Source organism: Balaenoptera physalus (assembly GCF_965194825.1).
Source record: "Balaenoptera physalus genome assembly, chromosome: 3".
In the NCBI taxonomy this organism is placed as follows: Eukaryota; Metazoa; Chordata; class Mammalia; order Artiodactyla; family Balaenopteridae; genus Balaenoptera; species Balaenoptera physalus.
In genome coordinates, this window is record NC_138890.1 from 19812101 (window position 1) to 19838035 (window position 25935).

Below are 25935 nucleotides of genomic sequence, written 5' to 3' on the forward strand. Positions count from 1 at the left end.
GGTGCGGCCCACTGGGGAGGGAGAGCAGGAAACGGAGCCACGGTTGGCTCTGCTGAGAGGTGCTGCATTCAGAATAACTCCTCGAGTAGCAGCGGACACGTGCCACCGGCTTAGGGCGTTTCCTCCCGGCTTCACCCAGGTTCTCACGCAACGAAAACAATCTAGACAGTCGCCTCAGCCACCACACGTCTCGGAGCGGCGACTACTCCGCCCACGCAGCCGCGTGGTGGGGGGCCGGGCCCGCCCCTGACGTCACACAGGGCCCCGCCCCTTAGGGGGAGAGGCGGGAGCGCGGGAGCTCTATCACGCAGGCGCGTTCGTCCTGTGTAGGTGGCGCTAGAGGCCGACGGTGGGGTTGTAGTTGAGGATGCTGTTGTCGCCATTTTGTAGGGTATTTGTCGCAGCGACTGGGAGAGAAGACGGAGGTTTGGTGACAGTTATCGGCCAAAGGGCCTTTTGCTTTTGCGGAGGTAAGGTTTCGGATAGGATGTTCTGGGCTGGGCGGTTTCCCAGTCTTTTAGGTCTCGAAGCCAGGTGTCGGAAAAACGACGGGATTCGGGGCCTCGGCGACCGGGGTTTCTTCGGGGCACAGCTCTGCTCGTGGCATTTGAAACCTAAAGTTGCCCAGGTGTCATGGTAGATTTAAAATCCTAGGGCGGAAAGGCCTCGGCTCTGCCGCTGACTCTTCTCAGAGAGGCCAGGCCACTCATATCAGGGCTCCTTAGGCCCGTGACTCGTCCCGCCGATCAGAGTGAGACCCTGCGAGAGCCTCCTGGGGCAAGTGTTGTCCTAGATCAAGCCTTACGCTGGGTCCCTGGCCTCGGCCTTTTGTAGCATTCTGGGATTTTCCGTGGTCAGACTTCTGCCTCAGAGTGCGCCAAAGGCCCTGGCCAGGTGCCCTGGCGGAGAGGCGGGGGGTGGGGACTGGGCGTCCAAGGAGCTGCTAGTTTGCGAGTCCAGGTGGTGGAATTTAGCTCGTGCTTGTGAGAGGTAAATACGGAGAGGCTCATCCTTTGTGCGAACTGGTTTTTTCCTAAAGTGGAGCATAGTATTGTTGCATCAGATCTGCATTTCTGATACTTTTGCATCACACTGTCCTTGATTACTTAAGTAACCGTGAAATGCTTACACTATTCTTAGGAAACGGCGCTCCAAACTGACCACGTCAACCACCTGGTCTTATTTTATAGCTATCTTTGTATGATTGTGCTCCATACATACACCCACAGGCTTCTTGTTATCCATTACATGCAGTCCTCTTGGAGCCATCTAATCATAACTTTAATCTATATAGATATTTTAATATAGATAACGCAAAATTGTCGGGTAATATAGGGTGTTAAAGGGCAGTAGAGCATCAGGTTTCTAAGATGGATATAAACATCTGATGTTTATTGTATCTGATGTTTTTATTGAAGGATGTCCGATGATTCTAACATGTAGGATTCTTTGTTAATTAGAAATACTGTGATAATTCTAGATAGTTTTTCTTTTTTTTTGTATGCGAAGGAACCTAATCTGTAACCTGGATCTGGGATTCTTCTCTTGGCCTCCTGAGAAAATATTTCTGAACAGTAGTGGGGCGGGGTGGGGATGGCTTCCTAACAGCTGAATTAAATTTAAAGTAATGAACTTGGCTAGAGAAATAAAAACCTTTGGCTCTCCCAAGATACTTATTTTAATATTTGCATATTGTTAACTGTGGTTATTTAAGAATTTTACCTTGGTGAGCTAGTTATGGCCTACTGACAGTAGAAGGAAAAAAACAAAACTGAAGCAGACACACATGTTTTGCAAAAACTGCATTATAATAGTCACAGTAATAAACCTCAATCATCAGATGTTGTAATTTTGCTTGCTATGATTTAAGAATGCTTAACTAAACAATTTTAAAGAGTTCCTATGTGGTTAAAATACAATTTGGGTAATTGAAGGGTCAGCAGAATTCCACTAGAAATATAATTTTCTTTTGATGGCTTTCCTGATGGTCTTTTGGCTCAGGTTAATTTGTAGTGTCATTTATTTCAGTTTCCCATATTCAAATGACTATGTAAATCAGAATGCTCACTTATCAATTTCCAGTGAGAACCCTGACTAGAGTTTTAGGATTTTTGTTGGACCTAAGAATCAGCAAGAGAAGTGAGTTAAAAGAGCTGAATATTTGGTGGCTTCGGGCTCTGATGGCATGATACCTACATTTTCTTAGGGAATACCTCCAGGGAGATGCCTCATTTTTAAGTCTTTTTTAATTCATTTGAAATCTTTTAAATTTTTTACTTGAATGTGTTTGCTTGTTACTGAGTCATTTGGGCTAACTGAAGGAGGTTAACTAAGTTGGTTTTGCTCCATTTTACCTGTTTTCAGCTCCTTGCTGAGTTGTGAACCTCACCCTCTTCAACAGTTTGGACATCACTGTTAAAAACTTAACTGCTTTGTGAAAGAATTAAGATGGGAAGAGGCAGATAGGGATGACATTGTTAGAACACAGATCCTGATCCTGAATGGAACCTGTGAGGATGTAGATGGAGTCAGGGAATTGTCACAATTATCTGATTTCAGTGTGACCACATTCATCCTTATAGGTTCATTTCTTTAGTCACCCCAGATCTACAACAAATATGTTTAATTTTAAGAATGGCTGTAGGATGATCTGAAAATAAACAGTCATCTCCTATATTCAGTATCCCTAAGTGTTTCTCTGACTTCAGTTATTTGTATCACAGTATTTTGACAAAGCTGCATGACACTTGTGATATTTGTTTTAAATTAGTTCACATTTAAAGTTAACATCAATAACTTAATAATTTGATTATATCAATAACTTAAGAGATTAGTAATAATTTACCATAGAAAGAAGGTAATGATAAAAATAAAACCAAAAAAGTTTTTAATTTCTAGCTAGATATTGTTGTCTACTGAAGGCTCTAAGCCTGAATCCTGACTCTTTTTTTAAAATGGCAGTTAGCAAGTGTTAGTTGAAGATATGCACCAAGCTGAGAATTTATCCAGAAGAATTGAAAGAAAATGTATTAAGGTCTCACAGTGTTATCATTTAGTACTAGGTGTGTATGCCACTTAGAATCATCTGACATACCAGTGGGATAGTGCCTCCATGCCTTGGGAACCATTACCTACGAAGATTTTAGAACCTGTACGACCCCATGTGCCGGGGTTTTTCTATTTAATTAATATTAATGTGAAATATTTTATTTACTAAATATAACCGTCTATAAATTCCACAACTCACTTTTCATTTCCATTAACAGATGCGGCATTCCAAAAGAACTCATTGCCCTGACTGGGATAGCAGAGAAAGCTGGGGACACGAAAGCTACAGTGGAAGTCACAAGCGGAAGAGGAGATCCCACAGTAGTACACAAGAGAACAGACATTGCAAACCGCATCACCAGTTTAAAGAATCTGATTGGTAAATTACGCTTGAACTAGTACCATTTTAACACTAATAGTTTTAATGACTTGTCATTAGCTTATGTACTTTTCATCTGTCAGATTGTTTTATAAATCAGTCAACAAATACTCATTCAGAAAATATTTACTGAGTGCCTATCATATGCTAGACACTGCTGTGACTAGAACAGAGTTCCTACCCTCATATATCTGTGTCCATTTGGGAGCTGTAGGAGACAGTTGATTGAGTCCCAGCTGCCAGTAATATAGTTGGGGGAAATGAGACACACAAAAGTTAAGTAAGTGATTAAAGGACCAGTGAGTGCCTTTAACTTGTATATAGTAGGGAGAGCTGTACCTTGGGGCACTTATTTAGGGTTCCACAAATGAGAGATAATGAAGGGCGGGGAAGAGTTCATCCAGATGAGAAAAATAGCATGTGGTGTGTGAGAATGTTAAAGTGTGTTGGGGATTAGTTGCTTATACTGTATTCTACAGGTTATATTTGTAGATAAGGCCAGTAGATATGTTTGAGATTTTTAGAAGCTTGGCTGTTGTAAGAAGGGCCTCAATAAAAATTTCCAATGGCATGTGTCCTGTTTTATTGTATTCTTACCAGTGTAAAATTTGGAGGTAATACATTTATATAGAATTGAAGGAGTTTTTCAAGTTCCTAAATGATTAAACAAAGCCTAGGTGAATAGAGTTTCTTTCATTCTGTCCTCCATTAATTTCCCTTTCTCATTTGTTTTTGTTGGTTCTATGTTTCCTCCTTGTTTTGTGCAGATGTTCCACTGGGACTGTTTGCCAGATTGCTTTCTAAATTAGCCAACTGGGGTTACTTTAAAAAACAGTATGTAATTTTTTTCCTTCTCCATGCTAAAACAGACTTGTTCTCTAGAACAGTGAGCGTGTTGGTAATCAGTGCCGACTAATCATTCTTCACACACTATCATATGGAGGGAAGAGGGAGAATCTATGCCAGGATTTCAATGACCTGAGCTAATTAATGTATTATAGAAGAATATCTGTACCCTATATTAAGATAAGTACAAAATACTCTGTAAGGCTTAACTTCATAGTACTAACCATTCATGGATTTATTATGCATTGTATGTGTAGAAAGGAAGTGATATGAATGATGAACAGTTATTCATGTTCATAATTAACCACATAAACATGATACTGAGTCAGTCCAATAACCACTAGGCCAATAGTTTCTTCTTTGATATTGGCACCAGAGATGTCTGGTGGTAATTGCTCTCCGTAATCTGGAATAGTCTAATAGTCTTTTTCAAGATTCAAAACTTTACAAGAGTGTTTTTTGTAAAATTATTGGAAAAAAATGAAAAATACAGAAACGTATAAAGAAGGTACTCTTGGTAGGATGCTAGTCCCCCATTATTTGGATGTAAAATTATTTCTGATTATTTCTTCTGAAAAATATCTTTGTATACAAATCTTTGCCTCTGGATATTTCCTGAAAATAGGTTCTAAGAAGGGACAGTTTCAAGTTAAAGCGTGTGAACTCTTATAAGGCTCTTGCTACATATTCACATATTTTTCTAGAAAGTTTGTACCAAGTTACACTCCCTACGACATGCTCCTTCATTCTGTCACCAGTCTTGCCTATTTTGAAATGCCAAGAATAGTGTTTTGTTTTCATTTGAATTTTTAAATTTCTGCTGAATTTGTCCTCTGTCATGTGCTTATTGAACACTTGAACATTTTTTTAAACTGAAGTATAGTTGATTTTGAACATTATTTTTGTATTCTTAGGCTACTTTTTCTATTAAAGTGTATTTATGATTTATAAGCGTTTTTATTGTGTATCAATTATCTTACCTTTTTTCATGTATATTTCAGAGTGTCTTTTCTTTCTGATTTGTAAGTAGCCTGTGAATTGCTCCCTTCCTACAGGCTTAATCAATTAATTCTACACAGGAAGACTGATGTGGCTGTGAACACTGTGAACACATTTTATATCCTTAAATGTCTTGTTGTAACATAGAGTATCAAGCCTTAAACCAGTGATTCTCAAACTTTAGTGTGAATAGAATCACTTTGGAGGTATGTTTAAAATGCATATTATCAGATTATTCAGTGAGTCTGACCTGGGGTCCAGGGATCTTCATTTTTAAAAATTCAATATTTCGATATTGTTAATAAAGAGACCACCCTTTGAGAAACACTGTTTTAAGCCCTTTAGCCTGGCATGCAAGATTTTTGGATGATCTGTTCCCAGATTATTTATTTGCATATGTCCCCCTATGTGAAAATTGCTCTTGCTGAAATTGTCTACTTACTATTTCCTAAGTAACATGTAGACAAACTCATCTCTAAGCCATTCTGGCTAAAAGTACTCTATAAATGTAAGATGGTAGTATGCCATTTTTGTCTCTTGGCATTTCTTCTACTTTCCACTTTGTCCAAATCCTGATTTCCCTTTAAGATACAACTCTTCCCTTCTTTTTCATGAAATCTTCCCTGACCGTTTTAAGCATTTTGAGTTTTTTCTCCTCTCTGACCCTAAGCACTCATATCCAGGCTTTCGGCATTTCCTGCGTTGTTGAGTTTTGTTTTATTTTTGTGTGACTAATCTCAAATTGAACAATTATTTGTTGGCAGGGATTTTGCCTCATATGTATTTTTTATCTTCCACAGGACCTGTGTGGAAATAAAAACGAATGCCCATAGCCTCATTAGTCTTGGCTGTTTTGAAGAACTACAGTGAAATATTCACTGGACGTTCAGTGAATATTTTTAGAAATTAAGTCAATCTGTTCATCCTGTTCACTCTGTCCATATAGCCTTTATAATTCTGTAGACTTTGTTTATATAATCTCTAAGCCTTGGTTGTTGTAGGTTGAAGAGGTCCTCATCTTTTTAGTTTATCCTCATGGTATTACTTCACCCCATGTTTGTTATTCTATAGATTATTTATGGATTATCAGCAGCTCTAATTTCATGCACTAGTCCAGCTAAGGATTATTAGTGTTAGAGTTTTCTGATAAATTTTAGACTTTTATGGGAAGGATGCCTTACAGAATTAAACAGATGCCCTTTAGAGTATGGTAATTTCTAGTTTGACGTATTGTAGGTCTCTCCCTTAACGGTTCCAAGCAACTGATCAGATCCCTGACTTAGACCCAGATTTAGACCCTAATATCCTGAGTTATTTCTCCAATGGCTAGAACTTAAGGCTGACACTGGGGAAAGGGGGTTTCTGCATCTCCCCAGCCTGGATTTGATCCCAGCCCTGTTGAGTAGCAGTTTTAGAGATGCTTCTCCTTTATTTCTGCGTAAACCAGCCTCCTGAGAAAAAGAATGACAACATATTCTGGGAAAAAGGAAGAGGTCAGTGAGGGCAGTCTAGTCAACATCTGTCACTCCATTGCTTGTCAGGATTATTTTAGCTGATGTGTCTGACTGGGCAGGTGTCCCCTCTCTCCCTCAGTGCTCCATGTGCATCCCTCTTGAAGCTTCGCACTCTGTTGAAGAGGACACTCATCCCAGGTAGAGAGGGGGACGGGAAACTGGGTCAGTTGAATCTGTCTTTTTCTTTCCATCAGATCAAGGCTGCTTAACTGGAATCCATTGACTTCCTGAGGTCCATGACCTCTGAAATTCCTTGCCAAGTTTTGTTTACGCATTTGTACTGTTTCTTAGGGGGAGAGGGTCCATATCTCTCAATCAGATTTTCAAAGGGATCTGTAGATTCAGAAGTTAAGCACTGTGGCACCAGATGATGCTGTTTTCCCTGAATTCTTGTTTATTTCACAAGCAGGAATGACAGGAAATTCAAAATGCAAAGGGAAGTAGAGGGTTGGGAAATCCTAAGCAAGCAATTACAAGAACCTTTTCTCATTTGAGGGGGATATATTTTAGATATTTTTGGCACATGAAGCAGCCTTCAAAAGCTGTGTTGTCTATTTCTCAAAGAGATACAGGAAGCTCGAAATAAAAAGAGGAGAGGAGATGGAATAGGTGGTGTGTATAATAATACTGGCACATACGATAGGATTTAGAATGTGCTCTACAACCATGGCAAATCGTGTTCCTTCTAGGGATCTCAGCTTAGTCATCTGTAAAATGAAAGGCCTGAAATATATTTAAGATTCCTTTTAGCTCTAATACACCTTTCATGAAAGAGCTCTGTGTGCCAGAGATACCTAACTTACATGAAAAAGGAAAGGAATCCTGTTTTGCCTGCCTCATATTGGGTGTGGCTCTGAAAAAAGGAAGAGAGGTTAGTTACAGATGCATATATCATAAGACTGATGAATTTCAGAAGAGCAGTTTTGTGAAGTTTTGGTCTTAACTTTCACCAGAAGGTAAAGGGACACTTAATCAAGTAAACACTGAATATGTTGAATGATTTGACCCAAGCTTTGTTCCTTGATAGCAGTATATATTAATAGAGATATATGTACCCATTTGCTTGTTGGTTAAAGTAAAATTATTTCTTAAGTTTTGTGAGTTAAATATAAATTCTAATTCATCAATTTGTATTTTTTTCTTTTATTGAGTTAGGTGTTTAAACCAGGAATTCTTGAGAGAATGTTTTATTTTAACCACGTTATTCTAGAATGAGAGTAATTTTAAATCCTTTGATGTGTTTGCAGTCATTATTTAGAAGCCAGGTCCTTGAATGAGAGAGATTATCGGGACCGGAGATACATTGATGAATACAGAAATGACTACTGCGAAAGATATGTTCCTAGACGTTATCACAGAGACGTTGAAAGCGGTTATCGAATCCACTGCAGTAACTCTTCAGTCCGAAGCAGGAGAAGCAGTCCTAAAAGGAAGCGTAATAGACACTGTTCAAGTAATCAGTCACATTCGGTATGATTGATTTTGTTTTTATTTTGGGTGGATACTTATTTGTGTGTAAAAGCTCTTACTGAGCCAATAAGTTTGAAAAAGTTTATATATATAATACTATATGAATATAATTGTGTTTATATTACTTGAATCCTTAAAGGAAACTTCCAAATTCTTACAACTAATCTGTATTTATTAGTTAGCCCTCATTTGCCCACATTTACTCATTTTCTGCAGACCAGATCATGAGTTTCTTGATTTTAATATTAAAAATATTTTTATGTTTTATAACATAGTCATACGAAAAGATGAAGCACCCATCTTTTCTTTCATCTTAAACGTTTTTTACTTTAAAAGAAACCCCTTTCCCAGTACTTGCAGACAAATGTAGAAAGTTGCACTGGCGGATACTTACCCTGTGTATAGCACAGTCCGCAGTTAGTTCCACTGGAGTTCTGAAAGTGGGTGCTGAAGGGGAAATTATTGTCCAGAAAGCCTGCCCTTTTTCTTTTTTTACACTCATGAATCTTCACTTGTTTGGTCAGTAAACTATGAATTATTATTTTCCTCCCCAAGTTTTCTTCAGTAGAACTATTATTGATTAGATCGAACATTGACATTAACTAGCCTTTATTTTCCCCTTTTATTTTAATCAAGTATATTTAAAAATATTGCTAAGTATCAATTTGAACTAATCTTGACATTTTAAAACATTTTCTTTACAAACTAGACATCTCAACTCACAGCATAGGCTATTTTATAACAAGAGATTAATAGATCATGACATTGCATTCTTTAAATTTCAGACTTCAATTAAATCAGTATTTTAAAGAGACAATTGTGTTGTTTTTTTCTATTGCCACTTTAAGTATCTTATCTGAAAATCTGTTCCTTGCCATGTTTTTCTTCTGTAACATAAACTGTGCCCTGTGAATTTCTGGGGACTGAATTTGAAATTGCTCCTGCCAACTGTTCGTGGCCTGGTGCTTATCTGAATGCCTGAATATCTCCCCGCTGAATGAATTGCGTATTCTGCCCTGAATTCACTCTGATATATTGATTGGCTGGACGATCTTGGTGCTGCCCACTTGCCGTTCCAGAAGAGCCACCGAAGGAAAAGATCCAGGAGTATAGAGGATGATGAGGAGGGTCACCTGATCTGTCAAAGTGGAGACGTTCTAAGAGCAAGATGTATAGAATATTTTTCAACACTTTTTAAACTTTGCAGACAGAATAATCTTTTTAAGAATAGTTTGTCAGCGGGGGGCTAAAGAACTCTTCATTGCTTTTCTGTTTTGTTTTTCGTGGGTTTGTTTGTTGTTCTTTTGTATTTCTTCTTTTCTATAGAGTTTAAATATTTTTACTCTAAAGTTCCAAAATAATCAGTGGAATTTGAGATTAGAGCAAGAAAGATAGCTCTATCTAAATTGTTTTTGTAGCAGCTGAAAATAAAATAATTTGAGTGCTGGAACCTTAATTATGCTTTAATAGAGATCATTTGAAAATATTCCACACTTAAGCATTCATTATTTGAATAACTGATAATTTGTACTCATGTACTTACACTTCTTTCTCCCCCCTCACTTTAGATGAAATCGTGGACACTTTGGGAGAAGGGGCCTTTGGCAAAGTTGTAGAGTGCGTTGATCATGGCATGTAAGTTTGTTGTTTTTCTTTTTTGAACATTCTGATATTTTTGGTGGGGAAGGATCCATAATTTAGATGAAATGGAATTTAAGTGGTAGCTATGTGTTTTCCTGGGAGGTATAAGTATTCAAAAGTTCTTGAACTGTGTATGATTTATTTACCGTAAGTATGGATTTTGATCAAGAATGCTGAAAATTTTTATCAGATGGAGTTCATTGAAATTAATGTGAGTGTTCAAGTGCGGAGTTTCCCAGAACTTAGGTCCTTAGCTTTCTATAAGAGATTTGGAGTGCTTTACCCTACTTTTGAATTGCAGAGACAATAAATTAGCATGTCTAATCTTCTTGGTTCAAAAACTTTTATTTCCAAAGGATAATATTTGCACGTTAGGGTTAGCTTCTTAAACTATAAAGAAATTACATTACTTGCAGCCTACAGAATAAAGTTCAGATTCTTTAATGAGTTATACTAAACTTTTTGTTATTTGACCCTCTCTGCTTCATTTTCATGTTTTCCTCTAGGATCTCTCTTCTGTGGTTGCAAGTTTTTTTGTAAGTGAACGTCTTAAAACAGTTTAGTGGAAACTGCACATTTCTAAATTGACATCTAAATTTTTCATCATAAAATAGTTGAGGATGTAATTTCCAGCTTATTGTAAATGCTGATTTTTAAAAAAAAACATATCTCTCTTTCTAAATATGTTTGGGGGAATCTAAATACAACAGCTTGATACCTCCTGTCATCCATGAACAAACTTTTCTTGAATACTTAGAAATGCTTTATCCTTGAACTTACTTTTACTTCGCTTTTCATAAAGAATATTATCCTAAATGTCTTTTATTATCACCCTTTCCTCTCTATGACAAAAATGTGAACATAAAGTAAAATTTTAAGATATTTTGAAATACTTTGACTTAGGAAAGTTGCTAAAATATTCCAAAGAATTCGCATATATTCTTCACCCAGATTCCACAAATGTTAACATTTTACAGTATTTAATCATTCTCTATATTTACATGTTATATGTATTTTCAAGTTTTGCCAGCTAATCTACAGACCTGATTCACATTTCACTAGTTGTCGCATTAAGGTCTTTTAAAAATTTCTTGAGGTTCCAAGACTTGAGTATTTGAGATATTCCAATGAATAGTATTCAGTTGATCAAGTACAAATCTGTTACAAATTTTGATACTTATTAGACCTAAAACATACAATTTAATTGAAAATATATCTTTTGTTGAGATGGTTGGGGCCTTTAAAAAACGAGTTCATGTGTCCATAGATAAATCTTACTGTTTTAGCATTAAGTTTCCATTTTTCTTTTTTTTTTTTAATTGACAAGTAATATGAAAGCTTGTAAGTTTAAGGTGTATAACGTTGGTTTGAAACATTTATATACTGCAATGTGATTACTATAGTAGCACTAGCTAACACCATTATCCATTTTTCATTTTTATAGCTATTAGCACTGTTCATTTTTATAGCTTATTAGCAGTTAGAAAACTTGGCCGTATGATTAAATAGATGAGACTAGAAGAAGTTTTGTCACAGCAGTTTTATAGTAATTCTTTTTAAGTTTTGAGATATATGCTATACATCATAGGGAGATAAATCATTAAAAATTTATTTTGATGATTATATATCAGCCCACAACTTCATTGGGGCCTTGTCAAAAGAAATGAGTTTGGAATAGGTTTGCTATCCAGCCACTAGAAAAATTTGTTTGCCTCAAAGATTTTTTTTTTTTTTTTTTAAAAACAGCCTAGGGCACAAACCTTGCCATATTAATTTCGTGTGCATGGGGTTCTCTTTTGTAATGTGGGAAGGCCATAGTGAAAAATGCAGGGTTGACTGCTGGCTTGTATTCAAGAATATCAGGTTTAGAAAAGAGGACAGAAGGAAGCTGAAGATTGGAAATCCCTTTCCTCAAAATCATTTATGGCTTTTTTTTTTTGGCCGCGCCACGTGGCTTGCGGGATCTCAGTTCCCCGACAAGGGATTGAACCTGGGCCCACGGCAGTGAAAGCTCGTGTCTTAAACCACTGGACCACCAAGGAATTCCCTCTGTACTTTTTAGGAAGTATTACAGATGCCCCGGTCTAAAACACGCTGCCCTACGTTGTTGCTATTTATACCTATTCGCATCCATGAATGCACTAAACGTTTTTTTGGCTTCATGACTTATTGATGGTGTCTCCTTTGCTGGAATTATCTAACAAACTGATAGTTGTCTTTCTTCTCTGAAGAAGTCTAAGCTCCCCTAACCCTGATGGTTAGGCTCTTTCTTCTCTCTACTCCTTGTACCAGGCACTTCTAACCTTATGATAAGTTGTTCAAGTGTCTGTCTTTTCCATTAGACTATGAGGTACATGAGACAAGCCCTTTTTATCACTGATTTCCAATGCAACATCTGGCACGGTCGGTCTAGCCTGGTGAATGAGCGAATGCTTTCAGCAGTAGTATGTTCTATTCAAGGTTTATATTTTTATCCTTTTTTTAAAAAAACTACTTATAAAATCTAGGTAAATTTAAACTTTTGGAAACAAACATTAATGTTCATAAGTATTAAGAGAAATCATCACTCCATATAAAGTATATTTTGTCAAAATGTTTTGAAAAAATGTTTATAGATCTGCTATAATATACCGTGAAAGATTATTTTAGGAAAATAGCATAGAATGATTGGTACTTAATAAGATTATGCTTTAGAGCAGGGGTCCCCAACCCCTGGGCCGTGGACTGGTAGCGGTCCGCAGCCTGTTAGGAACTGGGCCTCACAGCAGGAGGTGAGCAGTGGGCGAGCGAGTGAAACTTCATATGCTGCTCCCCATAGCTTGCATTACCGCCTGAACCATCACACCGTCCCCCCAACCATGGAAAAATTGTCTTCCATGCAACCGGTCCCTGGTGCCAAAAAGGTTGGGGACAGCTGCTTTAGAGGATACATGTCTTCAACGCCCTTCTGTACATTTACCATTTTCATTTTGTTTTTAAGGGATGGCATACATGTAGCAGTGAAAATCATAAAAAATGTGGGACGATATCGTGAAGCAGCTCGTTCAGAAATCCAAGTATTAGAGCATTTAAATAGTACTGATCCCAATAGCATCTTGTAAGTAATAAACTTGGAACTGTGATCCATTATGTTACATGAAATAATCAGAATTCTATGAACTGAATTATTTTTATTTTGATCTGTTTTAGCCGATGTGTCCAGATGCTAGAATGGTTTGATCATCATGGTCATGTTTGTATTGTGTTTGAACTCCTGGGACTTAGTACCTATGATTTCATTAAAGAAAACAGCTTTCTGCCATTTCAAATTGACCATATCAGGCAAATGGCATATCAGATCTGTCAGTCAATAAATTGTAAGTATACTTGTTAAATTTTTAAATACCAATAAATTAAAGGTTTTATTATACAAGCAACATATCAAAACATTGTCACTAAATATGCATGTTGCAAGTAAAAATGAAACCACTTTTGATCCCTACATCTACTACTAATTCTCCTTTGCCCCGGTACAGATTAAATTTGTAAGTGAAACTAATAAAGTCTTTTTTTTCTTTTGTAGTTTTGCATCATAATAAATTAACCCATACAGATCTGAAGCCTGAAAATATTTTATTTGTGAAGTCTGACTATGTAGTCAAGTATAATTCGAAAATGGTAAGTTACACTTGTTTTAATTTTGGTAGTTGTCTTTAAAATTAATTTAGCTTGGTGATCCTTGGATGAGGAATTTTACCTTTGAGGCTTATTATATCCTGATGTTTAACCCAAAAAGGGTAATCCTTTGCCTTCCTTATGGGGTTATTTTGAAAATCAAAAAGATAATTCATGTGCAAGCCTTTTGGATAGTGCTATAAAATTTTTCATATCTTTATTGATCTTTGTGTTTACTTAACTGTATCTCTAGAAACGTGATGAACGCACACTGAAAAACACAGATATCAAAGTTGTTGACTTTGGAAGTGCAACATACGATGATGAACATCATAGTACTTTGGTATCTACACGGCATTACAGAGCTCCAGAGGTCATTTTGGGTCAGTAGATAACAGACTTCCTGATATTCTAATTGAAAAAGAGGTTTTTTGTTCTCTACAGCTTTTATTGGGGAGCAGGTAGTCGGGGGATAGCTGTGATTTTCTTAGCAGTGTACAGAAAATGTTTTCTGTTTTCATAAAAGCTGTCTGGACATTGCTATAAATATTTTTCCTGAGTGGGAAAAATGTGATATCATCTGTAAAGATATTCCAGGTGGTGGTTATTTTTGAACAAGTTAGTCTTACAAGATCGTAAGAGAACAAGCTGTATTGGCTAAGTACCTGACAGCAGTGTGATTTTGAAGCTATGTGGGCACCTCTTTTCGTCTCATCACAAAAGCATAGTGCTGGTGAAAATGCTAAAGATTTGGTTGGCAGACGTCTAGATGTAGGGTGGATGGAGGTTAAGAGGAGAAGAAAGGGGGGCTAGTCTAAGAGGAGAGCTTCTTTAATCATCTTTGACATGAGAAAGCATGGAAAGGAAAATTAGTTAAGGTGCAGGGTTTTTAAATATTAATAAAAGGGAACTCAGTGAGGGAGAGCGCATCTTATGCCTCAAAATTTAAAAGTTTGAGACCAAGTCATGTTGATAGAGCAAGGAAGTCAGAGATGGCTTTGGGGGCTTGGAGACAGTGGGAAAAATTCAGATCAGGTGATATTGGGAGATAGTTAAATGGTATAAGCATATTCGCCAAAAGTAAGTTTCAACCGAGGTTGGATAGTAAAACATCTTTGTGGAATCAGTCTTTTCCACTTTTTACCTTTTGTCTAAGAGGACTTGGTAGTTCAGAATATGAGTGTGAAAGCAAACTAATGATGTTTACCTAGAGTAGAGAATTAGTAAAAGGGACAGGAAATTAAGACTATTATGTAGTGCTGGCTAGTAGAACTTTCCGTGATGATAGAAATGTTCTGTATCTGCACTATCCAATATGGTAGCCATTAGTAGCCACACGTAGACTACTGTGTACTTTCAGTATAGCCAGTGTGACTGAGGAACTGAATTTTAAATTAATTTAAATTTTAGATTTAAATAGCCACATGTGGCTAGTGGCTACCACATAGGATAGCACAGGTTTGGAGCTCATCTTTGAGATTCATGTTACTAGGATTTCTGCTTAGTATGGTCTGAAAGAAGCTGCTATGTTGCAGTAGTTTAGAAAGTGTATTCATGGTTGAGGACTGAAGGCTGCAATGAAGGTAAAAGAAAAGAGTGTGGGAAGAGATTGTGGACAGAGAGGTATTTTCAGAGCTTAAAAGAGATAACTTGCTGTGTTTTATCCATTTTAAGAAGATTTTTCTCCACATTTTAACATGTGAGGGAACACAACACAAAACAATTGGCATTTTTTTCTTTGTTATTGGTTCATAAAACAGTGGTGTATCTTACAGTTAGTTAATGGCCTCCTCCTAGATTGCGTAAGATACAGTGATTCTTAGTAATACTACAGTCCCATGTGTGGCCAAGCTGGGGATAGTTGATATAAATCTGAAATTGGGGTTATTGGTCTTTAGGAAAAGAAATGAACAGATGGGAAGATTAGAAGGGTTCTTTGTGTGTTTGTGAAGTGTTACTCCTGAGGATTAAGACAGAATTAGGCCGAAGAGGAAGATGTTGTCAGGTGCTACCATTGAGGAGGGCAGTTGGTGTCATGTCTTGGGTGTTGGTAGTAAACAGAAGTTGGTAAAAGTGAATGATGTGAAATTCCAAAGAGTATGAGAGCTGACCCATAAGAGAATGAGGTGATTTACAGTCACCTGGGAGAAGCTGGACTGGGAGACAGGAGTGGCTGGAAAAGAAAACTTTCATCTTAGATCCAAGCTCTATCATTTGCAGATTTTGTATGTGTTACTGTAAGTAGAAACCATGCTCCATTATCCTTTTGTTCAAGTGATAAGTACTATGAGGGTTAACAAAAATGGCTAAATCATAGTCAAGTTCCTTGAATATATTGTTTCTTCCTTTGTCTTTAAATTCAGTAATGTTACTGAAAGTAATTGAAATGTCTTTTAAAGTAGGTTTTATTTGTACATTATTGTTTTATTAAAAACTTAATCTTTAAAAGGTTAAAACATCTGTATGGTTTACTCTTTTCCTTTCTAATTAGATATAGACTTAAGGCTAGGTGTTTTTTTCTTTTCTGAATAATGTTACTATTGAGATTCTGAAGGAGAAAGTATATATGATCATGTATAGACAGCCTGAAAGTACATATATAGATACCTCTCTATGTGAACTTTAAATAGCTATATAATTCTGCTTATGGGTGACACTGCTTATAATATCCATTATAATTCTTACATAATTTATGTGACACTACTATTTCTTTTAATGGAAGAAATAAACTCAGATATCAAGCTGATGGTAATTGATAAGGGGTTAGTAATTACATTCTGAGGATAATTATTGATCTATATTTGCACTAATAAAATGTAAAATTTCATAGAACAACCGTTAACTGGGTATGACAGTGCTCCTCATTGCACAAGCAATTCAGAGACTATGGAATATTTGCTAAGCCCTCTTATTTTACATAAAATGCCTCCTCCCCCAGGTTAAAATACTGTAATTTGATACAAGGATATGGAGGACTCTGAAAGCATACTGAATAATGTTTGATATAAAACTAAAAATGTAAACCCTGAATTTACTATCATATTCTCCTAAATGGGCTCTATAAAGAGAGCACCCACCTAGGAAAAGATACTGTGTCTTGGCAGTTAAAAATTGTTGCATAATAAAATGTTTGGTTTTGTTTTTAAATAGCTTTAGGTTGGTCTCAGCCTTGTGATGTTTGGAGCATAGGTTGCATTCTTATTGAATATTACCTTGGTTTCACAGTCTTTCAGGTATGTATTTAGTAAATGTTATTTACTGATTCATAATGAGCTTTAATGTTAAAGGCATGTTAAAGTTTTGGTTTCCCTATTGCAAAGTTGCCATAGTGTCATTATTCTTAAGATTAAAACTTACATGTGCAAAATAGTCATCCTTCTCTAAAACCATAGTTGAATGAAATACTCTCAGTGAATGGTCATAATTCATTCTGCCTGTGGAGCTTTTAAACACATGGTTCATATTGACTTCATATGATCCATTTTTTTATTGTGGTGCTCCTTCATACATTTACATTAGTGTTACTACGGTCAGCTTTAATTCAGCTCTGGTTATGTTGCACTTTTATTAAAAGAATTCAGAAACAGTAAGTTGTATTAAGCATCTATGACACCCTAGGCACATTTCTAAGCACTATGTGTATAAAAATGAAAAGACAGCATCTCTGTCCTCAAGGAAGTCATACACAGGATAGACATGGGAAAACGTACAGTACAATGTGATACATGCTATAATGGAACAATGTAGAAGGGAACCCAGAAAAGGTGAACGGTTAAGTTCCCTTAGAAAAGGCATCAATGAGGAGTAGGGAGTTTAATCCATGCTATAAGGAAGAGTAAGAGTTTGTCAGAAAACTAGAGTGTGTGATGGCCATATCAGGAAGAAATGGTATTCATAAATGCAAGAGGCATAAAGGAAGCGCCTCTAGTTGAGGAAGGATGAATAGTGCTGTCGGAGTGTCTTGGATAAATAGGAAAATGGTGTCAGTAGGCAAGTACTGATTCATAGTGGACTTGTTTGCCATAGAAAGGTATTTGTTTCATCCTAGGAGTCAGTGGTTTCCAAATGTAGACTGGTCTAAAATGAAAATGATTTTGTAGGGTTGCCATTCTGGCTTTCATTTAGAAATTCTCTCTCCTGTTTTTTTTGGTATTAAAATGTTCTTTCTATGAAATGATAACAGTTATTGGCTTACTTGGCAAAACAAAAAGGGGAAAATGTTATTTAGGTCTCTACTTTTTTTCCTCATAATTTTGCTTATGTCAGAAAACTAAAAGTCTTGAAAGCTTCAAGTGGTATAACCATTGAAGAACTTTAAGAGGGTTGTGATTTGATCAAGGTGTGTTGTTGGATGAGGTGAGGGTGGTTAGGGAGTTCCTGGCTAATACTAAGGTTGATTTGAGGTTATGGCAATGCAGGATGAGGAGGGAGGAAGCTGTGATGAATTATAAGTCACTTAGGTGGCTGTTGCAGAATATATGTGTTCACTGCTGTGGGGCACCTCACCAAACTTCTGTCTACTCTGTAGAGATCTGTTAAAAGTACTCTGAGTTTGTAGACAAGTATGATATCTAGAACATAGCTGTCAGTCATTTCTAGGGGGTGGTGTCTGGTTTTGTGGTAGTAAGCTATAGGGTCAAGGAAAAAGTTGAGCACAGTGCATGCTTTCTTCATTTTGACACATGTAAAATCCTTCAGATGGTTTTATGATTGTAAATCATTCTGAGATCTTAAGCATCAGTTATTAACTTTGGTTTGAGATGTGGTTTATATTTTAATTCTACCCTCCAAAATAGTCTTCAACTAAGGAACTTTTTGAAGATAATGGAGCTTGTATTATTTATTCCTGTCATGAATTAAGAACATTTTGAAAGTGTGCTAGGCACAGTAGTTAATGGATTTAAAAAGCATTGCACATAGACTCTGCTCTTCAGAACAAGGGTTGGCAAACTATATCCTGTCTGATGCCTGCTTTAAAAAACGAAAAAGAATATGTGGTAGACCATCCAAGCCTAAAATATTTACTATCTGGTCCTTTACAGAAAAAGTTTGCCAGCCTCTGCTTAGGAGTGTACCATTTAGTTTAACAATTTATTCTACTTTAGCCAAAGCTCTGTTACTGTGTAATTTAAGAATATGAGTTTTGACTTGGGTTCACAGCTCAGGTTTCCTCATTGATGAGCTATATGAGCTTGAGCTAGTATCTTAACCTCTTTGGAAGTTATGTTCCCACATTCCTAGCTCAAGGTTGTTGTAAGAATTATTGGGACTGTATTTTTATTGTCTAGGATTAGTGTTACAAAGTTGCCATCCATTGGGTAATGGAGGTTAGTTAAACAACTGATAAAATGAGTAGCCAGGTTTTTGGTAATCTTCCCCAGTCATCCCGCAGTTAAGCAGTACAAGTAATACAAATAAGGAAAAACTGTTCTGTTTTACATTAAACGAATTATTCGAACATTGTAAATCAACCGTACTTCAGTAAAATGTACTTAAAAAGTTGTTTGTCAATCAGCTATACAGACCTTACCGATCCATTTCAGAAATGAGACGATCAGTATAGCTCATTCGGTTTTATTCCATCTTTGAAGTAGAGTGTAATATAAATTGTATAGCTGTCTAATCTAGTCCTTTTATGGAAACACTATTTTCTTTTTTTAACATTTATTTATTTACTTAATTTTTTCTTTTTTTTTTTTTTTCTGGTTGCATTGGGTCTTCATTCCAGCACGTGGGCTTCTCTCTAGTTGCGGCACACGGGTTTTCTCTCTCCAGTTGTGGTGTGCAGGTTCCAGAGTGTGTGGGCTCTGTAGTTCGTGGCACGCGGGCTCTCTCGTTGTGGTGGGCAAGCTTAGTTGCCCCACAGCACGTGGGATCTTAGTTCCCCGACCAGGGAGCGAACCCACGTCCCCCGCATTGGAAGGTGGATTCTCTACCACTGGACCACCAGGGAAGTCCCGGAAACACTATTTTCTTGTGTTTTCCTTTTATGTGCATATAGGGAAATGGAAAGTGCTAAGTTTCTTTTTCCTTTTTTAGACTCATGATAGTAAAGAGCACCTGGCAATGATGGAACGTATATTAGGACCCATACCAACACACATGATTCAGAAAACAAGGTATGCTTTTTATTTATTTGCGTTTTTTATTTTTATTTTTTAAATTAATTAATTAATTTATTTATTTTTGGCTGTGTTGGGTCTTCATTTCTGTGCGAGGGCTTTCTCTAGTTGCGGCAAGCGGGGGCCACTCTTCATCGCGGTACGCGGGCCTCTCACTATTGGGACCTCTCTTGTTGCGGAGCACAGGCTCCAGACGCGCAGGCTCAGTAGTTGTGGCTCACGGGCCTAGTTGCTCCGCGGCATGTGGGATCTTCCCAGACCAGGGCTTGAACCCGTGTCCCCTGCATTAGCAGGCAGATTCTCAACCACTGCGCCACCAGGTATGCTTTTTAAGATTAAAGCCCTTATTGGGTACATGCAGTGGCCTATATTCAAACTATAGAAAACCCATCTTTGTTGTTATTGCTTATTCCAAAGACTGTAGATTTTGAATTTTTTTTCATGAAGTCAAGTTTTTGAAAAGTAATGCAGTATTTACTTTGTGATCCAGTAAATAAAGTGGTGTTTTTATACTCAAGTTAACCTTTGCATAAATGTTTTCCTAGGTTGATGTAAAAATAATACATAGAGTAGTAAAAAGAGCTTGATTTTGGAGTCATATCTAAGTTTGAATTCCAGACTGTTGCAAACCACATGTATGTCTTTGGACAAGAATACTATAAGTGGTTTCAAAACAGCTTCACCGCAGAAGTCACCCAGGGAATTGTTAAAGATTTCCAGCCCCATTCCAGATCTAGTGAAATCAGAATTTACAGGAATGGATCTAGGAACCTCTGTTTTTGAAGCTGGCATTGTGTCATGTATGGTATTTGGGAACAACTTAGGTGGGATACTAAAACTTCAGAGGGTACAAGATTAGGAAAAATACCATACAAGGTATCTGATATAATTATTGCTGAGATTTTTAGAAATTGTATGTTTATGTATATATAAAGAGAGGTCTATGGTTCCATCTTTTCCCCCAATCCCCTGGTGGGGGCAGGGTAAGCATGTGGGTTTTTGGGGGGTTTTTTGTTTTGTTTTGTTTTTAATTTAAACTAATCCAGACTTCTCTTTCCTATAGGAAACACAAGTATTTTCATCATAATCAGCTAGATTGGGATGAACATAGTTCTGCTGGTAGATACGTTAGGAGACGCTGCAAACCATTAAAGGTAAAACAAAAAAAAACAAAAAAAAAAACCTGTTTTAACTATTTTTTAATGTCTTTCTTAAACAAAGTCATTTTTCCCCTCAGGAATTTATGCTTTGTCATGATGAAGAACATGAGAAACTGTTTGACCTGGTTCGAAGAATGTTAGAATATGATCCAGTGAAAAGAATTACCTTGGATGAAGCATTGCAGCATCCTTTCTTTGACTTATTAAAAAAGAAATGAAATGGAAATCAGTGGTCTTACTATACTTCTCTAGAAGAGATTATTTAAGACTGTGTCAGTCAACTCTAAACATTCTAATATTTTTGTAAACCTTAAATTATTTTGTACAGTTAAGTGTAAATGCTGTATGTTTTGTATCAATTGCATAATTATCTTAAGCAAATATGGTCTTGATAATGAATGAAATATAAAAGCTAAAATTAATTTTCCTTTTTTGAGATTAATTACCATTTTTAAAGACCTTTGGAATATCCTTTGTGTCCAGCGATAAATGTGATTGATCTTGCCTTTTGTACATGGAGGTTGACTCTTGGAAGTGATTTTTGTCTTTTGTTTTTTGGTTTTTTTTTTGAGTAAAAGGAAATCTTGACTACTTCATTCTTAAATGAATATTCTTTATATACCTCAAACTTTTCTTAACTTGAAAAGTTTTTTCTGTAATTGTTGAACAGGTAATAAGTATTATTAACTCTAGGTAGGCAGGTATTAGAAATCAAAACCCATAGGAACTGTTTGCTGTTGGAATTTCATTAAATTGTAAGTATTATGTTCTGTTTCATTGGGTGATGTCAGTGGTGGTAAGTAGCATTCATGGAAAGACATCCAACTTGTGCATCGTAATAGGTTAATAAAACCGCATCACACTTCGTTTAAGATTAAAGTAACTGGAAAGTTAGCTTGGGAAGTCTATTTTCCAATGGCTATTTATGTAGTTAGTCACAAACGTAGAAATAGGAATTCTGATGACTGAGGTTTTTGTTTTTAATGCCAAATCTTAAGGAGTCTAGAAATTGTCCAATATCTGTTTCCTTACCATATGAAGTATAAATACTTAAACCTCAGCCTATGAGACTTTAAGGTTATTATTAAACAATTTGTATTTATGTTACTCTTTATTGGAAAAAAAAAGATGATTTGATTGGAGAACACTTGGGAAGAAAACTGCAGAAATTTCCAGACCCTGATTGGTTAACATAATGAACTTTTTGTTTGTCTGTAGGTATTTTTTTCTGTTTACCTGTTTTCACATTAAAAACTACATGGTAAATGTTAATTTAGTAAAAAAAACAAAAACTATTGATCAGTCTGCCGGGTAAAAATACTTTTTGTTGTAGAATTCATGATTGATTATCCAGATAAAGGTTTTTTGTTAAAAGTATTCCCATTTCTGAAGTGCATTACCAAAGATTTGAGTTTTATCTGTATTTTGAACATAAAATGCTTGTAATTTTTTGGTATGACAAATAGCGATACCAAGGTGGGTTTCTCTACATGATCTGCTGGTAGCATTTGCACATATAGTAAAGCTATGTTCCTGAAGTTGACTAGGAATTTAAAAAAGCTGAAATAAATTTTGCCGTAGAATCACTGCATAAATTATGCTTAGGTCTCTGATGCAGTCCACATATAGTTGAACTATGTTATATGTTATAAGGTTTTTTTTAAAGGAGCATTTGATGTAAAGAAAAGGTTTTTCCTTAACACAGCAATCTCGTTATAGAGATTAAGAAGTCAGCCATCCTTTATTTTCCTCTCCATTTCCATACTGCTAGTGCCACTGTACTACCTAAGCCTCCTGACCTTTCCCTACAAGTGCTCCAAGTTCCCAAATTAATGTTTACTTTCTCCCCCATCAGAAACTCATTCCTTTGGAGTAGCTGATCTCAGGATATAGGAGGAAAGAAAATATCCACGCTATTTCTTACTAAGAAGTTAATGATTGCTAACCCCTTTCCCTGCTGAAAAGTATTTACATTCTTCACTAAGGGTATTTGCTAGTTCCTAGGCCTAATTCATGGAAGTTTAGGAATTAAAGTGAAACTTCAGTGAATTAGGTAGGATAGAAGAAAAGTTTAGTGGTGAGGATGGTACCTCGGGTATCATATGAGTGTCTACCGCTAACCTTCCTTCCCATCTTCTGTGAACTCTCAGGTTCCTACTCTTAATTGCCTTTTTCCTTGTACTTCTGAACTCAATTTCTGAAAGTGCCAGGTTTGTATTTGACAGTGTTGGGAGCTTCAGCACTAACAGGAAAGGTTTAGAATGGCCGGTGTATAAGTATGGATCGTTTGTAACTGGGTATTTTCCCTCGTGAGTTGATGTCTCATAGTTTACTATTTCTAGAAATTCCATTGCCGTCAAACATGGTTTTAAAAGTGCAGCTAAATAGGTTATTTCCAGTGTTTTCTGCTACTGCTTATTTTCTCAGGTGTTCTCATCCATGCATTCATCAAAATTTTTGGAGTAGACGAATAAAATTGACTTCTCTTATCCAGTTGACAGTAGCAAAATACCCGGTGAAGTTTTGTAGTTTGTACAACTGAAAACTATTCCTCTGAATAATCTTGAAGGGCTAGATGCTAGAGAAATTAGAAATGACTCAGCCACGACTCCCAATAATTGTGGCTGAATTGTGACTTAAACTCAGGTATCCTAGATTCTAGCATTGTGCCTTCTTGTGATAATACACCTTACTGAGTTAAAAACTTCAGTTTGATTCTTGTTCACGATTCTGTGAAATGGGGTGAAATGAATGTAATGGCTAATAGTTTAATTACTTGGATTCCATTTTTCTCACGTTTTTCTTTAGTAGTTGATACATAGCTTCAACCATCAAAATGGTTAAAATGGTATGATAATTTGAAAATATACTCTGTTTTAGGTAGACAGGCAGATAACCTATATTTAAACTTATCTTGACATCCTGGAATGAAGAAACACTTCGTCAGTTAGTGGCCTGGCTTTTTAACTCATTTCCAGTTTGAAATTTCTGATTCCCACAAAATTTGGTGCAAGTAAGGTATTTTAAGTTTAAACATCCAGGGACTTCCCTGGTGGTGCAGTGGTTAAGAATCCGCCTGCCAGTGCAGATGATGCGGGTTCGAGTCCCGGTCCGGGAAGATCCCACATGGCGTGAAGCAACTAAGTTGGTGCGCCACAACTGCTGAGCCTGAGCTCTAGAGCCCGAGAGCCACAACTACTGAGCCCATGTGCTGCAAGTGCTGAAGACCGCATGCCTAGAGCCCGTGCTCCACAAGAGAAGCCACCACAATGAGAAGCCTGCGCACCGCAACGAAGAGTAGCCCCCACTCACCGCAACTAGAGAAAGCCCGCATGCAGCAATGAAGACCCAACACAGCCAAAAATAAGTTTAAAAAAATTTGTAAATTTGAACATCTAGTACTTTGTTTAACAAGCTGCATTTTCAGGGAATTCCCTGGTGGTCCAGTGGTTACGACTCTGCTTCCACTGCAGGGGGCACTGGTTCAATCCCTGGTCAGGGAACTAAGATCCCACATGCCAAGCAGCCAACAACAAAAAAAGGCGACCTTTTCAAATAGAACAGAAGAATTCATGAGTCAGTAACAGTATTAATAGCATCAGTAATTGTTGGCTTAGTAGATTGCACGTTTGCAAATAAATAGGTAGAAACAATTTTAATTCTTAAAATTTTGAGTTGATCATTTGATCACGATTTTTGAGAGGTTGCTATATCCAGCAAAATCCTTAATCTAAAGTTTTGTTTGGTTAATTGGTTTTATTTTTTCCATTTTTTTATAGAGGGAAGGTAAAGTTTTAAGTCAGGTTGGTTTTACAACTCTTTGGCCAGTCCAGCCTTTGCGGCCAGTTTTATGTTAGTGATTTTTAAAAATATAATGCAAAAGTTGAATAATGAACCTCTAAATATATATAGCCCAGCTTAAAAAATTAAAAACATTTTGCAAATTTTGTTTCATCAGTTCCCCAACTTATTTTCCTGTTGCATTTAAGTACAAATGTCAGATACCATTTCATCCATATTTCTGTACTGTATATCTTTTAACGTGAGTTTTTAATGCCAGTATCACACCTAACAAAATAATTCCTTATCTGGTAGAGTCTATAAAGTTTCATGATTGTCTAAAGAGTTCTTTTAAGTTAGTTTGAATCAGTACCCAGTCAGGGTCCACACAGCTAATTTGTCTCAGATTTCTTAATCACTATGTGCCTTTTTTTCTCCCCTTTTTATTTCTTTGCTAATTGAAACTTGGTCATTTGTCTTTAGAGAATTTCCCATATTCAATATTTCATTGGAGTGGTGTCCTTTCCTCTAGTCCCCACTTATCCTGTAAACTGATGGTTAATGAAAGGAAGATTTTTTGTAGTATTCCTTCTGATAAATACAGAAGGGACGTTAGAAATACACTGTGTTGCTACTCTTTATGAAATAATATATTTGGGCACCAATCATCAGTGGATGCTAAAACCATGAGGGGAAAACTGATGGAGAACTTTATAATGAAGGGATCAGGCTGAACCTCAGGTTGACAACCAGATGGATGTGTTGATATGCTTCTGAGGTGATGCAATAGGAAATACACAGCACCTGTGGGGTATCACTGCCTTTAAAACAAAAAAATTGAACTTGGATCTAGTCAAGCCTGTAGATTGAAATTGAAATATAAAGAAGCATCCTGGCCCTTTTTGTTCATTTCTTACCTGTCTGTTAATTCTTTGGGATAGCAGTTCAATGAATTAAAAGAGCTCAGACTTCTTACCAGCATGGTTTCAACTTTAGTCCCAGGTCTTCTCTGTGTTTGGAGGAGTTAGTTACTTTAAAGTAACTGTACTTCCTTACTTGGAATTACTTAGGGATAATATCTGTTATCCAATAGCCAATGCAGGGGACACAGGTTCAATCCCTGGTCCGGGAAAATCCCACAAGCCGCGGAGCAACTAAGCCCGTGCACCACAACTACTGAGCCCACGCACTGCAACTACGGAAGCCCATGCACCTAGAGCCCGTGCTCTGCAACAAGAGAAGCCGCAACAGTGAGAAGCCCGCACACCACAATGAAGAGTAGCCCCCGCTCACCACAACTAGAGAAAGCCCGCACGCAGCAA

General features: G+C 36.9%; 1 protein-coding gene across 9 annotated transcripts; it reads left to right on the forward strand.

The window, feature by feature from the left end:
- The first annotated feature begins 303 nt into the window (after window positions 1-303).
- On the forward strand, window positions 304-22127 carry CLK4 (CDC like kinase 4). 9 transcript variants are annotated; one of them, XM_082453538.1, is made up of 15 exons: window positions 4226-4261; window positions 5275-6765; window positions 6866-6924; window positions 8034-8256; window positions 9336-9426; window positions 9825-9891; window positions 10404-10433; window positions 12878-12994; window positions 13087-13253; window positions 13460-13554; window positions 13805-13934; window positions 16702-16784; window positions 19591-19670; window positions 20737-20827; window positions 20911-22127. In XM_082453538.1, the coding sequence occupies exons 2-15, from the start codon at window positions 6736-6738 to the stop codon at window positions 21049-21051; spliced, it is 1404 nt and encodes a 467-aa protein (XP_082309664.1). In that variant the 5' UTR covers window positions 4226-4261; window positions 5275-6735; the 3' UTR covers window positions 21052-22127. The 9 variants fall into 9 exon arrangements, with proteins under 9 accessions (XP_082309662.1, XP_082309663.1, XP_082309668.1 ...); XM_082453536.1 differs by lacking the exons at window positions 4226-4261; window positions 5275-6765; window positions 6866-6924 and adding exons at window positions 304-470; window positions 3267-3427; XM_082453542.1 differs by lacking the exons at window positions 5275-6765; window positions 6866-6924 and adding an exon at window positions 3270-3427 and having other exon boundaries at window positions 4195-4261.
- The last annotated feature ends 3808 nt before the right edge of the window (window positions 22128-25935 follow it).

Excerpts from the sequence above, each read along its gene's own strand:
- CLK4 (XM_082453536.1), top strand. The coding sequence starts at position 3,267 with ATGCGGCATTCCAAAAGAACTCATTGCCCTGACTGGGATAGCAGAGAA. Across the intron at positions 12,995-13,086 it reads ACTGATCCCAATAGCATCTT|CCGATGTGTCCAGATGCTAG; the intron begins GTAAGTAATAAA and ends GATCTGTTTTAG. Across the intron at positions 19,671-20,736 it reads CACATGATTCAGAAAACAAG|GAAACACAAGTATTTTCATC; the intron begins GTATGCTTTTTA and ends TCTTTCCTATAG.